Source organism: Pseudonaja textilis, chromosome 1, assembly GCF_049901715.1.
Source record: "Pseudonaja textilis isolate UNSWEBS1 chromosome 1, rPseTex1.2, whole genome shotgun sequence".
NCBI classification, from domain to species: domain Eukaryota; kingdom Metazoa; phylum Chordata; class Lepidosauria; order Squamata; family Elapidae; genus Pseudonaja; species Pseudonaja textilis.
The window spans coordinates 294,026,794-294,043,670 of NC_141990.1; the positions used below are offsets into that span (position 1 = coordinate 294,026,794).

At 38.2% G+C, this 16,877-nt stretch overlaps 1 protein-coding gene across 2 annotated transcripts in view; it reads right to left on the reverse strand.

Annotated features, from left to right (window-relative positions):
• Nucleotides 1–16,877, reverse strand: part of CLMN (calmin) — an 82,056-nt gene that overhangs the window by 7,724 nt on the left and 57,455 nt on the right. For both annotated transcript variants that reach the window (XM_026717000.2, XM_087922137.1), the window contains 5 exons: nucleotides 15,134–15,226; nucleotides 9,970–10,160; nucleotides 7,907–8,100; nucleotides 6,838–6,920; nucleotides 4,275–5,537 (listed from right to left, as the gene is read on the reverse strand). In XM_026717000.2, the coding sequence (XP_026572785.1) occupies nucleotides 4,275–5,537; nucleotides 6,838–6,920; nucleotides 7,907–8,100; nucleotides 9,970–10,160; nucleotides 15,134–15,226 (1,824 nt within the window). The remainder of the gene's footprint in view (nucleotides 1–4,274; nucleotides 5,538–6,837; nucleotides 6,921–7,906; nucleotides 8,101–9,969; nucleotides 10,161–15,133; nucleotides 15,227–16,877) is intronic.

Consider the following 16,877-nt stretch of genomic DNA (forward strand, 5'->3'; position numbering starts at 1 on the left):
TACAAGAGATTGCTATTGTTCTTAGTTGGGTTTCCCATTTTAGATGGTGTTCCCTAAACAGTTGCATACGTTGCCTTTGCCAGATGATGGCTAACTTAAACAGCAAGACAAAACAAAACTAATGTCCTCCCTATATCATTTTTTGAGCTGTGCAGCAAAAAATATAGCATAATCACTAGTAAAGTGGTAATAATTTTATTTAAACATATGTTGATGGCAAATTTATTTAATTACCTGACAAATCTGGGATGTATTGTAAGCACAAAATGTACCTTTGGAAGTGCACATTTTCAAAGGTCTCTTCCCAGAAAACTAAACAGGGCTCCATTTATTGGCTATGGATTAGTGCCCCAAATTCAGCTAATATCAGAATGATAAACCAATCCCAAGGCAGTGAGTCAGGGGTGGGATTCAAATTTCTTAACAACTGGTCCTGTGGGTGTGGCCTAATTTGTGGGTGTGACTTGGTAGTCATGTGATTGGGTGGACGTGGCTTGCTGATTGGCCATTGCTTGGTGGTCATGTGACTGGGTGAGCATGGCTTGTATGTAAATATTATAAATATTTATGTAAATATTGATTTTTTAATAAAAAAGAGCAACTTTTACCTAAAAGCAGACAAAGCTGGCAGGCAGATCGAGTTGCTCACAGAATCACAGATTAATTTAGAGATCTATCTATCTGCAATCGGCTATCTGGGTCTGTCACATAAAATTTGCTTGCAAGAAACTCACAAAATTAACTCACAACACACCATGTATGTAAATATTGAATTTTTTTATAAAAAAAGAGCAAATTTTACCCAAAAGCAGACAAAGCAGGCAGGCAGGTTGAATTGCTCACAGAATCACAGATTAATTTAGAGATCTATCTATCTGCAATCGGCTACTTGAGTCTCCACTGAAAAACTTTAGTCCTAAGGAAGGTTCAGCTCTGCTTTTAGATTAGCTAGAAAGCAAGAAATCCAAGGATTTCCTGCTGTCTAGCTAATCTAAATCTGGCAGAGCACAACAGCTGATGGTCAGGGGGAAAAAAGGGAAAATAGCAATTTTCCAAACCAGGCAAGTTGGATGGCTCGCATACTAGGTTAGGAGTGGGTGGGTAGGAAGGGGTGGGGCCAGCCAGTGGAGCGATTTTCCGGTTCTCCGAACTGTGAACAATCATGTGTGCAGCATTCGTAAGAAATCATCAGCTGCGCTGCCTGGACAACTGACAAGCGCTATGCTCAGGTGCGCAGCATTTGAAAATCCTCTTGTTTCCTGCTTTTTCAGCCTCAGCTGTGCCGTGCAAAGCAGCTGAGGAGGGAAAAGCAGGGAATAAAGGACAGCCTAGAGCCCAGGCAGGCAGGTGGGCCAAACACAGAACCGGTTTGGTGTCAGCTGCTCTTCACAGCTACAGGTTCTATAGAACTGGGCCAAACCGGTAGCATCCCACCCCTGCAGTGAGTCCAGACAGATGTACCACCTGAAATCTACCTTGCTGGCCATGTTGGCTGAAGAAAATACAGCAATAGTTCAACTGGGGAAGCCTAGCTTTTATCACTACTCAACTCACAAAGATTCCAGTCTGACCTACACAGCCAACACTCACTGGCACTGGAAACTTTCATTTCCAGCTAGAGAGGCAAAGTGCAAATACACTTTCAAAAATGATTGCCTTCATTGTGTTTTACTTGCTCATGGAGGACAAGGCATTAGGGTTAGGCATTCAAGTCCCTATTTAATCATAAAAAGAGGATTAATGAATCTCAAAAACTACATGGACGCTATTTCATAATGATCAAAGCCCACCTCAAAATAGAAAATAATCACAAAAAAGAATTCAGATATGGATTATTCTGATTCCAAGTTGGTTTCACTGAATGTTTCAGATAGATTAAGCCCAAATTTGGGATAGCTTGGTTTGGAGTAGAACATATTGATGAAGCCTTTTGTATTCCCTAATTTTATATAATACATTTCATACAAAATGCAGTGAGAGCAAGCAATTATGAGAGAATCACAATGAATATACCTGGTTGTAACTACTTTTGGCTACTGCGGTGCCACATATTCATTCACTGAATCATTACTGAGATTCTCATTATGCAAATATTGAATAAGCTGCAGTTATACACCCACTTTCAATAATCAATGTTATCATGAAACAAATATTACAGATGAAAAAATTATGTATATGAATTATTCAATGAAAGCCTGAAATGTGACAATCGATATGTATATATAAATGATGGAAATCCCAAAATTTGTGAATGATAATGAAAATAAGCATCGCCTAGATGACTTGCCAGTTAATGCTGACTTTCACTGTGAACTGTTCCCGATAAATTTTCAAAGGTTTGGGTATTCAAGGATCTTATAATAAAATGTCAGCACATGGCAAATTGAAAACACTATGACATAGATGGCATAGGCAGTCTTCTCCAGGTTTTATAACTTCTTTCACACCTACCCAGTATTCTAAATCAGAGGTCTCCAACCTTGGCAACTTTAAGACTTGTGGACTTCAACTCCCAGAATTCCTCAGCCAGCAAAGCTGGGAGTTGAAGTCCACAAGTCTTTAAGTTGCCAAGGTTGGAGATCCCTGTTCTAAATGGCCAAAGTCCAACAAAATGAGAGATATACCAGTTTAAGAAAGCCTACTGCAGAAGGACAGCTAGGGATACTGTTTCAAGGCTTGCCAACAAATAGAAATCCTATAAGCAGTTCTGAGCGTGACTAATAGACAGTCCAAATCCAAAAGAGAAAAGAGCTGAGAGACATAACTAACCAGGTGGAAAGCGGCAGAAGGGTTTCCAGTGATGTATGAACCCCTCTAGTGAGGGAACAGAACCAAAAAGGTTTGGTGTTCTGTGATTTTCTATTCTGTTGTAAAGATGCGAACTGAGTTGTTCAAGCTTATCAAAATGTTCCTATTCCTATTCACCTGGTTTTAATAATTTAAAATCCTTTAAAATTTAAAATATCATCCCCCCCCCCAATTTAGTAATATGATCTTGGTGTGTTCTAAATGCAATGGTAGTAGCCACATGATATCTATCAACCACTCCTGATGTATATAGCAATGACGGATGGATGCTTTGTGTCAAAGGTTCAGGAACCAATCCTTTTCTGATGTGTTCCTTATCCCAATGTTTAAATCCAAACTTGCTATTAAAACAGGGATAAATGTTCTGATATCTTCCTATGGGTCAGTAAGAAAACATCAGTCAAGCATCTAATCCTGACTTTAAAAAAAAGCACACAAATAAAAACCCAAACAGCCACTTTTTAAAAGTATTTTAAAAGTATTTTAGTTGAAAATAGCATGTATTAAAGGGCATCCCTCCTTCCAATAGTAGTGTACAGTTCCTCTAAATCCTAGTGTGCAGCATAGAGCAGTGGTGGGCCGCAGAGAAATCTCACCCCCAGAGCACCCCCACAAAGCAATTAATCCAGGCTGCACAGAAACACAAGGCTGTGCTGCCCACATGGCCCGTGGGAACCCTCCCCGCCCACTCACTCCTTACCCGGTAAACTTGCCTGCTAAATTGCTATTTTTCCTTTTTCTGACCATCATCTGTTCTGCTGTGCCGGGAGATTTAGATTAGCTAGGAAGCAGGAAATGGTTGGATTTCTTGCTTTCTAGCTAGTCGTTAGATCTTCAGCCTCAGCACAGCCGAACCTCCCTTAGGACTGAAGGTTTGCTTGCAAGCAAATTTAGTGCAGACTCACAGCAAGCAAATTTGAGAGACTGAGCTAGCCGATGGCAGATAGATAAATCACTGAATGATTCTGTGAGCAACTCAATCTGCCTGCTTTTGGATAAAAGTTGCTCTTTTTCTAAATAAAAAAAATCAATATTTACATGCATGATGTGTTGTGAATTAATTTTGTGAGTTTGCTTGCAAGCAAATTTTATGTGACAGACTGAGCAGATAGATAGATGGCAGATAGATAGATCTCTGTATGAATCTGTGATTCTGTGAGCAACTCAATCTGCCTGCTTTGCCTGATTTTGGGTAAAAGTTGCTCTTTTTTATAAAAAATTCAATATTTATATAAATATTTATAATATTTACATACAAGCCATGCCCAGCCAGTCAAATTACCAAGCCACACCCACAAATTAGGCCACGCCCACAGAACCGGTTAGTGGTGCCTGGGATCTAAAATTATGAGTTTGGTGGTCCCTGAGGTCCAAAAGGTTAGGTTGGCGATCCCTGGCATAGAGTACAAGTTAAAATAAGAACTATTTTGCTGAACCAAGCAAGTAATGGCAAAAGCAAACTTTACCTCATGAACATTTGGGTGCGCGGAATTGTTTTCAGTGGTAGCCATATTGTTGCTATTTTGAGGCAGTGTGTTTTTCCCCACCACAGCAGCCTTGCTAAATGAAAATTTGGTATGACTCTGAGAATCTCTTTTCTGTTTTCTTGAGCTTTTATTGTCCTGTTTTTTCAGCACATCCTTCATATTGCTCGGTAGATCTTGTTTGGGAATATTCCCTTCAGTGCTTGGGCTAAGGGGCTCATTTTCAGCCAAACAATCGACTAGAATTTCTGAGCAGATTTTGCTGTTTTCTAAAAGGGAAAGGTCAGTATCAGAAGGGGAGGTAGCGAAGGCATCCAGCAGTGCTGATATGGAGACATCATAATGTGGATAATAGAAAAGGTCATGAGGAATTATGGAAACTTTGGAAGAATGTGGTGTTGTCACTGATGCTTCATTAGCATTATTAAGGCTCTTGGAAGTATTACTGATTGGTTCATATTCAGGTGTATAAGTTGTCTCTGAATTATCTTTAATGTCATGTCCATCAATTTCCTGATTAGTAGATGGAATTTCCTTTAAGTTAGATGATTGTTCCACAGGTTCATCATTTTCTGTAAGCTTAGATGTTATTTCCTGATTCAACATCTGTAATATGTACTTCTGTGCAACATCTTGTGCTTCAGAGGTTGGAATTACATACTCAGGTTCATTTGTCAAATGTTCTGATACATTTTTTGACAAATGGGAAGTCCAAGGAAAGGAACAAATCTTACTCTCAGGTGATTCTTTTATTTCACTGGATGATTTTTGAATGTCAGAGTCAAATTCATCAGAGTCAACTGGTTCAACAGAATCTTTATGGTAAATATAAACAGTTGATGGGAGGTCATCACTCTTTACTGAAGCAGACAAATTCACTTGATTTACTTCAGATTGGTTTACATTGTTGGCAAGTTTAGCAATGGGACTGATCTGAACACTTCTTATTGGCAACGACCTAGGCCTTTGAGGTTCTTTTGTAGAAGAATCCATATAATCAGCTAGGCTGTCATTAGGTAATATACTTGTTGCATGAAAATTTTGATTCTCCTCATCAAGAGGCAAAGTGAGACCATCAATTTGGGGTGGTAGTGATTGGTTTCCTACTAGGTGAATAGGATATATATGTTCTCCATTTTCATTCAGGAGTAACGCTTTTTCTTGTTTTTCTTCCTCTGGTATCTCTTTAATATGGACATAAGCAGATTCAATTGGAAATTCCTTGTCCAGATCTGAAAAGTCTTCCTATATGACATTAAATATAAATAATAACAATGAATACATAGAATCAGAAAAAAGTTGAATGGTTATATTTTTCAAAACACTGGGCAAAATAATTGTTGTAATTCAATATAAATGAACGGTTCTTATCAAGCAAACTCCATTAGAACTAATAATAACGGAATGCAATTTGAGAATTCCATGTCTGTTCTGCTTTTTTAACTCTTATAGCATAGATGTGAAAGTTACTTTTTAAAGTCCATATAGAATATAATTCCACTACAAAAAGTTGAAGATAAGGCATTGGACAGAGACTTGGATAAAAGTGAACAGTATATGTCTAATTGTCATTTGCTGAAAATTGAGGGTAGGGGAATATGACTATATGCATGAATTAATCAATATGCTGATTGTCATTTTTTGAAAACCAGATTCAGAGAACTTTGTTTTGCTTGTGGGAAGCTCTATACTCAAGGTCCAATGTCTTCAACAAGCCAGTCTCTGGGGTCTGATATCTTGTACCATCTAATTGATGATCTTTATAATCTAAATTAGGTTCTAAAGGATTCACACAGCCATAACAATCATCAACTCAATTTGGGCAATTTATGATGAAGGTACCTTCTTCTTTCCAGAGCAGCAAAATCCTTGATATTTGCTCAATTCAATATGATGCATCGTTGTAGAAGATAATTGATTTGATTATACCTTAATTTAAAATAATAGCTGAATCATCTTATGATTATAAGAATATATTGAAATATTAATACCAACAACTGACAAAACCTGACAGAAGTGGGCAACAATCATACAAGGGTAAAAGTCGGAAAATCAGTAAGTATTCCTTACTTAATCTATTCAGCATGGTAATGTATCAGAAAATCACAAGGAGTGATACTATATAATCGTGTTGGCGAACCTATGACATGTGTGCCAGAAGTGGTATGCAGAGCCACTTCTGCCGGCACATGAGAGATCACCTGGAAGAACCCCACTGCGCATGTGCATGCATGGTGCCACCTGACAGCTTTTTGTTGGGCATCTGGCATGCATGCACAGGGGCAGGGGGTGAGGGAGATGCGTGCGCATGTGCAGAGAAACGGGGGTCACGCATGCATGCACAGAGCCACATGGCCCATGGGGGGAGTTGCGTGGACATGCGCAGGGGGCATGCCCCCCCCCCAGCATGCACTGCCTTCTGGGTGCTGGCACGCACACACGTGCAATTTTCGGCACGGGAGGCCAAAAAGTTAGCCACCACTGCTATATAAGTATCTTAAAAAGAAAAAAAAAGTTAAAAAGTGAAGCAAAATAAAACACATACCCCTTCCAGTTCTGGAAAATGCTCCAAAAACTGTGCCACATATGTCATGATGGACTGTTCATCAGGTGAATCAATCATAATATCTGGAAAGAAATCACATGAAGCATCATTTCAATATTAACCAAAGCATCCATGAATGAAAAATAATTACCATTTCAAAACATTGTTTTTTCAAAACTGCATCTTTACTTCATTCTCATTTAATATGTTTGTACCTTAATATTCTTCCAGGTACAAAAATTTCTTTTAAAGAACAAGCATCAACAAGAAGATGATTCTAGAGCAGTGGTGGCTAACCTTTTTGGGGTCCTGTGCCAAAAATTGTGTGCGCACTTGCACATGTGAGCTTGTGTGCCAGCACCCAGAAGGCAATGTGCCCCCCATTCTACCTGCGCGTGCAATCCCCCCTTACCTGCACTGCACCTCCAAGCTGATTTTTGGCCCATCTGAGGCCTTTTTCGGCCTCCCAGAGGCTTGAGGAAAGCTTCTGCAGCCTTTGCAGGCTGAAAAATGGGCCCGTTTAGTCACTTACGGTATTTCCGGAAATACAGGAAGTGATGAAACAGGCCTATTTTTCAGCCTGCAAAGGCTTTCCTCAAGCCTGTGGGAGGCCGAGAAAAGCCTCAAACAGGCCAAAAATCAGCTGTGAGGTACGCGCATGCGCAGTGAGGTAAGTTTGCCTGCAGCTCACGTGCCGGCACAAATGGCCCTGCGTGCCACCTCTGGCATGCGTGCCATAGGTTCACCATCAGGGTTCTAGAGTAACCAGTGCTGGTATCCTTCCTGATAACAAGTTTGCTAAATTAAAAATATTTATTTTTCTTTCTTTTTTCTATAACCTTAGTATTTATAAGATTGGTTTTTGTTCTAGGAAGATTCTCAACATGCAATCTGTTAGGCTGAATTTATGCTATCACTTCTGTTTTGTATTAAATGCCAGAATGTCCTAAACCTTGTTCTGAACCATCCCTCTTAAGAGTAGAATGCATGTTATGATTTATCTGCCCTATACGTTTATCTGTTTCTGCTACATATATATGCTGGTGACATGCAAAGATAAGTAAGCTACCTTCTGGTTCCAGAAGCCTTGGAATACCCAGATAGTCTTGTGCAGTACAGAATGCATCCTCTAAGTTTTCTCTGGGAGATTTCTCTAAAGCTTGCTTCATATCTACCAAGCTAGAATCTATTGCTTTGATTACAGCTAAGAAGGCCAGGCCACTTCTCCAACTGCTGGTAAAGTCCTGAATTGCAACACCATATCTAAAAGAGAAAGAGGCACTATGAACATTCAGATACAAAACACAACAAGCTTAACAAATTTTGGAACATGAAAAAATGTTGCAATAAAATAACTCAGATTTAGAAATTGAACCTCACAATTATAAGCTGACAACTAAATTTCCAGGTTTTTTCATATATTTATTTCTTTGATATGTTTTAATGTTATCCTTCAACAGAATTAATTCCACACCAGTATTTATGTTTAAGAAAAAAATGTAAGAATGTATTCATGCATATGACTTGATGCTGGTTAACTCTAGTACACCTTAAAGCTTAAACGTACTTCTTATTTTAACTGAATTAATTTAGAACTGTTTTAAACATATATCTAATTTTACTAGTTTTTCATTTGCGTGGAAAAATATACATCAGTTAGAAAACTCCTTTATTTAACAAATGCCCATTGTCCAGACAGACAGTGATCATAAATTTACATAGAAATGCCATCAACAAAGCTGTTTATAACAGAGAATGTAATAAACCCATGCTCAAATACACTTGGTTATATCACAGAATAGTTTATTACCCGTGAGACATGAAATTAGGAGTTGAAATGATTGGCCCCCTAGAAGTCCCTTCCAACTGAGTAGTGTTTGATTTTATGGCCATCACAAAACGCAGCTTGGACTCCATCTCAGAAGTGAATTGAGTCCATCCCATGATCAACTGACAGCATTGCTGGACACTATCCACAGTGGCAAAGGGAAGCTGAGATTGGACATTATAGAAAGTCCCCAGTGACACTATCCCCTGGTCAGTGAGTAGCCCAATTTGCTTCCTGTTTGGCTTGAGACATGTCCAATAATGGCATAATTCACTGAGATTTCAAAATAGATTAATGGGTCTTTATACCCAGGAAAATGAGAAAAAGATAATTCTCCCTATCCAAGAATATGCCTGTACGGGAGTAATGGTGCTTAATAATTTTTAAAGCAGAGATTAAAATTTAGGTAGAGACAGAAACACAGAAAGAACTCGGGGCAAGTTGCTCTCTGTAATAATTTAGAGGAATTATAAACTGCTTCCTGAAATCTAACGGGCAAGTAAACACAGTTTATTCAAATGATTTAAGCAGTGAATGTCTATATTTGCACAAGATGAATATTTAAAAATATTGCCATAAGCTTTTTGTAATTTTTTCAAGCAAGAAAGCCAACTTAGGTAGACAGTTCTGATTTAGAATATATTCTTATAGAAATGTGATGTGCATAACAGTGACATTCCATTGACCCATTTCACAACTGTTCTATAAGAAGTCATTAAACACAGAAGACATGGAGAGGAGGCTGCTTGCATTTTAGAATAGCATTTTAGCTGGCAATGAAACCTCTGACTATTCCAGGCACAAAAGATTGGCCTCTAAGCTGCATATATAGAGATGAAAATTAATCTGTGGACAATGGAATTTCCCTCCAGATAAACAAGATTATTATACCCCTTTCTACTTTGAGATTAATGGGTAGAAGTGGAGGTAGTAGAATCACAAAGCTGAATTCCAGTTTTATTTTCTGACAAATTATGATTCTCCCCACTTTCTCCAAGAATACCTACAAAGAGAAAGAACTGGTACATTTACTCTGGTTTCACATAATCTTTGTACGGTAATGTGGATTTGCACAAACAAATCAATTGCAGAGAAATTCAGAACAGTGTTATCAGCACAAAGATCACAGAACAGGAACACCAGGAAAGCTGATCAGCTTGATAACAGGCTCAGTTACACTCTGTTCTTGCACAAGATCCCCTTTACATTGCTTTAAACGGATCAAAAAGGGACATTTTTCATCCCTCTAATAGGCAATGAAATTGACTCTTGTTTTTAAAAAGCGAGGAGAGGAATCAACATACTTTCTAGTTTTCCTTTGAACCCAAGTTAAAAGAGCCTTGATTGCTTTCCGCTGATCCTTCACTGAGACAGACATGTTTCTCTCAACATTAGGGGTGCTGGGGTGAGATGTGTCCGAGTCAGGGCCACTTGGCCCTGATGACAGGCTAGATGAGGAGGAGTTCCTATCGAGGTTGCCTGTAAGTTCCTTTATCTGTAATGAAAAAGGCAATTATTAAGGTCAGAAATACAAAACAAAGATCTATCATGCTTCCCAGACAATCAGCCTTTTCATTGCTTTAGGCAAGAGATTTCTTGCAGGCACCTCTTCAGTGCTAAGACCCAGAGTTCAGCTGAGGCCAATTTGATGCATCTGAAAACAGCTGTCCGTGCCCTATATCACTAGCACTGGCAACTGGCATTCCAATATATATCTTAAAAATGCACACCACCTTCCAACAGTCAATATTTTTGTAGTAACATGGCCCAAATATGTCCCAAATTACAGATATCAGTGCTGTAAGTAAACAATCCACAAACATGCTCACTTTAAGAGTAACATACTTATTCTGTGGACAATATTCTACTTTATTTCCACAGCTTTAAGAGGTTACAAAAATTAATAATTTGCACATAAGGTATTACAATGGGGTCAAATTAATATAATGTGCAAATATTGCTAAGTAAAGAGCCTTAGCGATTAATAATGTAGCTTGCACAGCGAAGATTTAAATATATACAGTATGTGAACTGCTTTTCCTCGTCACCAAAAAGGTAAGCTTTTGAATTTTTCTTTTATCCTGATTGATATGTAATAAATCTACTCATCTATCTATTGGACAAAGTCTCCTTTCCATAAATAGATCTCTTTCTCTTCAGAGAAGGAATTGTATTACAGCCGAAAATCCTGCTTGAGAAAAGTGCTTCTGCTATTTCTCCCTTAAGTGCTACAGGCCTTCGTGTATCTGCCTTGCTATCCGAGAATCCTACTTCCCTGAACATTGGATTTTCAGGGGAATGCCTTCCTGTAGTTGTGTTCCCATGAACTCTGCTCCAAACCCTTCTTGCCTTTGCCAGAACAGGACATATGACAATAACATGATTTATTAGAATGCAACAAACTGCCTTTTTGGTGGAAAGTTACCAAATGATAGGGGGAAAAATACTAGACTTTGGAAGAGATAACAAGTGACAAGGAGCAGGCTCAGTTTGGAGTCCAGTGTTAGTTACACTTTATGAAGAAGGTATTTTTGGAATGCCCTAATAGCAGTAAGACAATGCTAAAATCAATGCCAATGTTACTTTGCAGCAGAACAGGATAAACAACCTGCTCTTTTAATGAGTAATACTCAGTACCAGGCATGGAAGACTCTTTGCTTTTCAAAGGCCTGACATATTTACTTTTTAACAGATGGTGGGGCGGGGAAATGTCTTCTCGTGTTTCCTGGCTTGTTAGCTTCCATTTTGCCATTTGAAAATTTGGCTCACCTTTAAAGGAATAATCATGTTTAGGAAATAGCAGCTGAAATGGAGGCAGCAGGAAGGAAAGTAGTAAGTGGCAAAATAATTGAAAGGAAATGTTAACATTTTTTTTTCTTACTACATTCACCCAGCTACTGTATGATTATCTGATCAAGTCTGGCCCATTCTAAACACATACAGTACTCAGAAAGTGTTTGGTTGGAAATTATGTTGCAAGTTTTTTTTTCTCCTTTCCCTAGCAAAGAAAATCTATTTTGATTTGGCCATTTTGAGGGAAAAACAAATTTTTTAATTGTTTTTAATTGAATTAGTATGTAGATTTACTGTTATTATTATTTATTTATTTGTCAAGCATGTATTAGATAAGATATAATTAGAACATGATTATGATTACATGAAATGGGTATGAATAAAAGGGGACATTAGGACAGGGATGGTAGGCACATTGGTGCACTTTGGTACTAGCTAGTACTAGTTTGGAACTAGCTATAAAGTTTGACAAAATTACCAAAAACCCATTGTTGGGGAAAACTGGTCCAGTTGGCTGAGCAATTGTGTGGGGGGATTGGACTAGATCACCGGTCGCCAACCGGTGGGCCGCGGCCCACTGGTGGGCCTTGAGAAAATTTTGGTGGGCCGCAGAGAAATCTCACCCCCAGAGCACCCCCACAATGCAATTAATCAAGCCTGTGCAGAAACACAAGGATGTGCTGCCCACATGGCCCGTGGGAACCCTCCCCACCCACTCACTGTTAACCCAGAAAACTTGCCTGCTAAAATTGCTATTTTTCTTTTTTCCGACCATCATCTGTTCTGCTGTGCCAGGATATTTAGATTAGCTAGGAAGCAGGAAATGATTGGATTTCTTGCTTTCTAGCTAGTCTTTAGAAAGTTTAGATCTTCGGCTCTGCCAAACCTCCCTCTGGACTGAAGGTTTGCTTGCAAGCAAATACAGTGCAGACTCACAGCAAGCAAATTTGAGAGACTGAGCTAGACCATGGCAGATAGATCACTGAATGATTCTGTGAGCAACGCAATCTGCCTGCTTTGCCTGATTTTGGGTAAAAATTGCTCTTTCTTATAAAAAAAATTCAATATTTACATACATGGTATGTTGTGAGTTAATTTTGTGAGTTTGCTAGCAAGCAAATTTTATGTGACAGACCCAGATAGCCGATTGCAGATAGATAGATCTCTAAGTGAATCTGTGATTCTGTGAGCAACTCAATCTGCCTGCCTGCTTTGCCTGATTTTGGGTAAAGTTGCTCTTTTTTAATAAAAAATTCAATATTTATATATATATTTATAATATTTACATACAAGCCATGCCCAGCCGGTTACATGACCACCAAGCCACACCCACAAATTAGGCCATGCCCACAGAACCAGTTAGTGGTCCCTGGGATCTAAAATTATGAGTTTGGTGGTCCTTGAGGTCCAAAAGGTGGCGACCCCTGGACTAGATGACCTACAAGGTCTCTTCCAACTCTGTTAATCTGTAATCTAATCTATTGAAGCATCAGCATCAGCATCTGACCAATCTCGATTAGGCAAATAATCAGGTTAAATCTGGAAGGCTGAATATTCCATTTAGTACTTTTTAAAACAGATTCATGACAATAATAATGTTTGCGATTTTAACTAACTCTCTTTGTCACCAATAGGGGTTTCCCCCCACCCTTTTAAACACTGTCCATTTTAAAGTAATGTGGTTGCTCACTGGCCATTGAGGAGAAAGTGTTTAAAATAGAGAGTGATGTAAATTATTTAAATTATATTAGTGGCAAGAGGGCACAAATTTCATGTGGTCTCCTGCTGGCTATCAAGTTCTCACATAGGACTTAATCCTGAAATGTCATTGAAAATTTTGCTGCCTTTCTTAAAATTAAAAATGATCTAGCAAACTGGGGTTGAGTTTCCAGAAAAGTACTTGCTAATTTGATACCCTGAAGAACAGCACTTCTAAATCTCCCAATCTCCCTTACATTAAACCCACAATGATTCTCTAATAGTTGTAATGTGTTTTAATGGGCTTTTGTTATTGTTCAATTATTTATATCTGCTTTGTTTTGGATTTTCTTTTTTAACTATCTTAGCCTTCCATTACCATGTACGTGAGATGGGCAGCTATACCAATTAAATAGATTAAAATAAATAAATATCATCTAGACAATCTCCCCAAGAGAGTGAAGGGGCTTTTATGGGTTTGGGAGTTAGCAAATTTTAATTGCCCAAATTGGAATAACTCAGTTGCCCAAATTAGAGTAAGCAGAAACAATTCCTGTTTACCTGAAAGTCATCAATAGTTACAATCTCTGGTACAAACTAAAGTTTCCTAAAGATACACTTTAATATATGTAGAATTGAGTATGACATACGTAGTTATGCAACATTTAAATATTTTTTTAAAATGTCTCTAAAAAGGAAGAATTTTAAGAAGCATGTGTCCAAAATGAATCAGACTTCAACGTTTTAATTAAGGTTGAATATCGGTATTCAAATATTTGTGGTATTTATGTGTATGAACTTTTTAATACTGATTTTCAATCCTCTCACTGAGACAATAGATTGGATAGGTTATTATAATTAAATCTTTTATTCAAAACTGGCAATTCTCTCCTCCTAGAAAAGGTCCAAATTCGCTTAGGTAAAATTCAGGAAATATTGATTAGGTTTGAAGGACTTGCTGTTCTTCCTAGAAAAGTTTTCAAGTCCTGATTTCCACATTCAGGTAATATTTTCTATCTATCAAGGTGGCATAAATAGAACTCTCAATCACATTAAAGGTCATCTATGGAAAAAAAAAACAGCAACATTTGTAGAGAGTAGAAATGAACAAGAAGTATTATTGGCCAAAATCTGGTTCTCAATTCATAAAATAGGGAACAAATTAGATCTGCTCTGGACTGGTGTTTTTAAAAAGTTGGAAGCATATTGATTACATGGCTAAATCATTGTGTGACATTTCACGGTTTAATTTCAGTCTTAGTACAGTGAAACAATGCATATCTACAACTGTTTAAAAAAGCAGTGTGCAATCTTTTATTTTTGACTGAGTCCTGCACTTGACTTTTTGTGGCATATTGGAAATCATATTCCAAAAATTACTTCAGGGCAGGATAAAAAGTGGATAGGCCAAGGATAACACTTAAATTTGATTTAACATAAATGTAAATGTAAGTAAAATTAAATAACATGAAAACTATGCACAGTGTCCCCATGTGTTAATTTTTTCTCTCCACCAAAATAAAACGACAATTTGTTGTAAGGGTTTCTGGAATCTACATCTGAAGATTGTGAGGTTCAATTGCAACCTTAGCTGGGGCCTCAAGTTTTGCATTATGTTTAAAACATAATTGGCAAGATGCACACCATTAAAATGAAGAATGCAATGACTGGAGACTGATCTAAGATTTGGATGAAAGTCAAACCTATTTAAGTCAGTCTGGACATATGTAATTAGATGAAGAAAACCATTTGTGAGGATAAAGGAAATGTTCGGAGAAGGAGGTGGAGGAAGGGAGAAAAGAAAGAGGTAATAAGGCTCAGGTGATGGGATGGTTTCCATAGTCCAAATTTTGCAATGTTGTTAGACAAAAAAAATACAGATGACAGAAAACATCTATTTAATTTGTATCCCTTTTTGCACACCAATCTTTTCTGTTGAAAGCAAAAAACATGAATTATAGCATTTGATTTTTTTACCTGAAAAAACAGGATTATGTTCCATATCAGGCCCAGTACCATGGAGGAGTTTCCATCTGCTATTTCAGATGCATCAATGCTAACCAGCTTTACCTAAAGAGAAATGGTTTGCATTTTTCAGTTACGTTTGCAAATAAATATATATTCTTCAAATAATTGTTTTTCAGCTGTGAAAGTAGAGAATGTATGTACCATCTACATTTCTCGAAAAGACTAGGCAATTTTTGGTCACATTGTGCTTTTTTACAGTGCAATAGCTACTGACTGCAGTTTCTATCTACACGTCTATATATGCTGTGCTAGTTTACAATATACAATAATATGGCCCCACATATTTTCTTGCCTGTAGGACTGGCATTTTCTCTTCTTGCTACCTTGTTTTACCAGGTGTCAGCCCTTTTGAGATAGGCCAGATCAGGGAACAGACTATTTAAAAGCTTGTCAATGTTACACTATGCCCCTCTTAAACCAAACAGAACCGAATGATGGTTACCTTAAGTTACTTTCATACCTCTTCTTCCTCCCAGGGCTAAGTTGATGTTTATTTAATAATTCATGCATTCTTTCCTCAAGTTATCTTGGTATTCCTCTATACCAGCCAACAGCAAAGACAGTGAACGACCCTTCTATTTTCATTTCAACATACAGGATTTTGGCCATATTCAATGAATGAAGCTGTATGTGTGCCTGACATTTATGTTCCCGAGTACCCCTGGACCTCATGAGCAGCAGGAGAAGATGTCTTATCCAGACTAGAATTATTGATACTGCATTTAGCAACTGCTTTTGTGGGCCAGTCATGCTTATAGGCAAACATCACTGCCAGTCCTTTGTGTACTTTATTTTTTCTGACATCCGCAATCCTCCTCTATCACATAGATAGATGTATTATTATAGATTGCAAAATCCCTAGGGGCTCTCAATAGTGCACAGATAAATATCTAAGAAATGATATATAAATGGGGTCAAGATCCAGATGCCCTTCAGAAGAGCTCTATTTTCTGGTAGCTTCCAAAAGCCATGCAAGGTGGGAGCCAAGCTAGGTGCTCATTGGGAGGTCCTTCCAAACAACCAGCCCAATCAATGAAAAGCAGCACCATTGAGTTTTTCCCTCCTTTACCTTCTTAAAGTAGGGTAATACTGAGAGTTTTTCATGGGTTGATTGAACTGGCCAAATCAATTTGTTTCAGAACATGCAGTCCTGCAGGTATCTAGACACCAAGCCATGTAGGACTTTCTATGTTAGTACCAACACTTTAAGCACTCAGAAACTTGTAGGCAATGAATACAGGGCCCACAACACTAGTGTAATATGTTCCCTTCTATTGAAAACTGATCAACACATGGGCTGCTGAATTTTGAACCAATTGCAGCTTCTAAGTGATCTTCAAAGGCAGCCTCATGTAGAGCATGTAAAGTAGCCCAAGCAAATTTGGGTGAGAACATGAATTACTGTAGCAAGAACCACTCCAAGTAGGGTTGCAACAGGTGCATGATCTGAAGCTAGGAAAAGTCCTCTCTGGCCACTCTACCTGCTTTTCTGGCAGAAGCTATGTGTCCAGAAGAATGCCTAAGTCACAAAACTGATCATTCTGGTGAAATGCCACCCTGTCCAGAGATAATGTTGAAATGAAAAAGAATCTCAATGGACAAACAGTAATTCTGTGTTAGTAGGATTCAGCTTAAGCCCTCTTCCATCCAGACTATCATACCTCTAAGTCAGGATGTCAAATTCCCAGCCCAC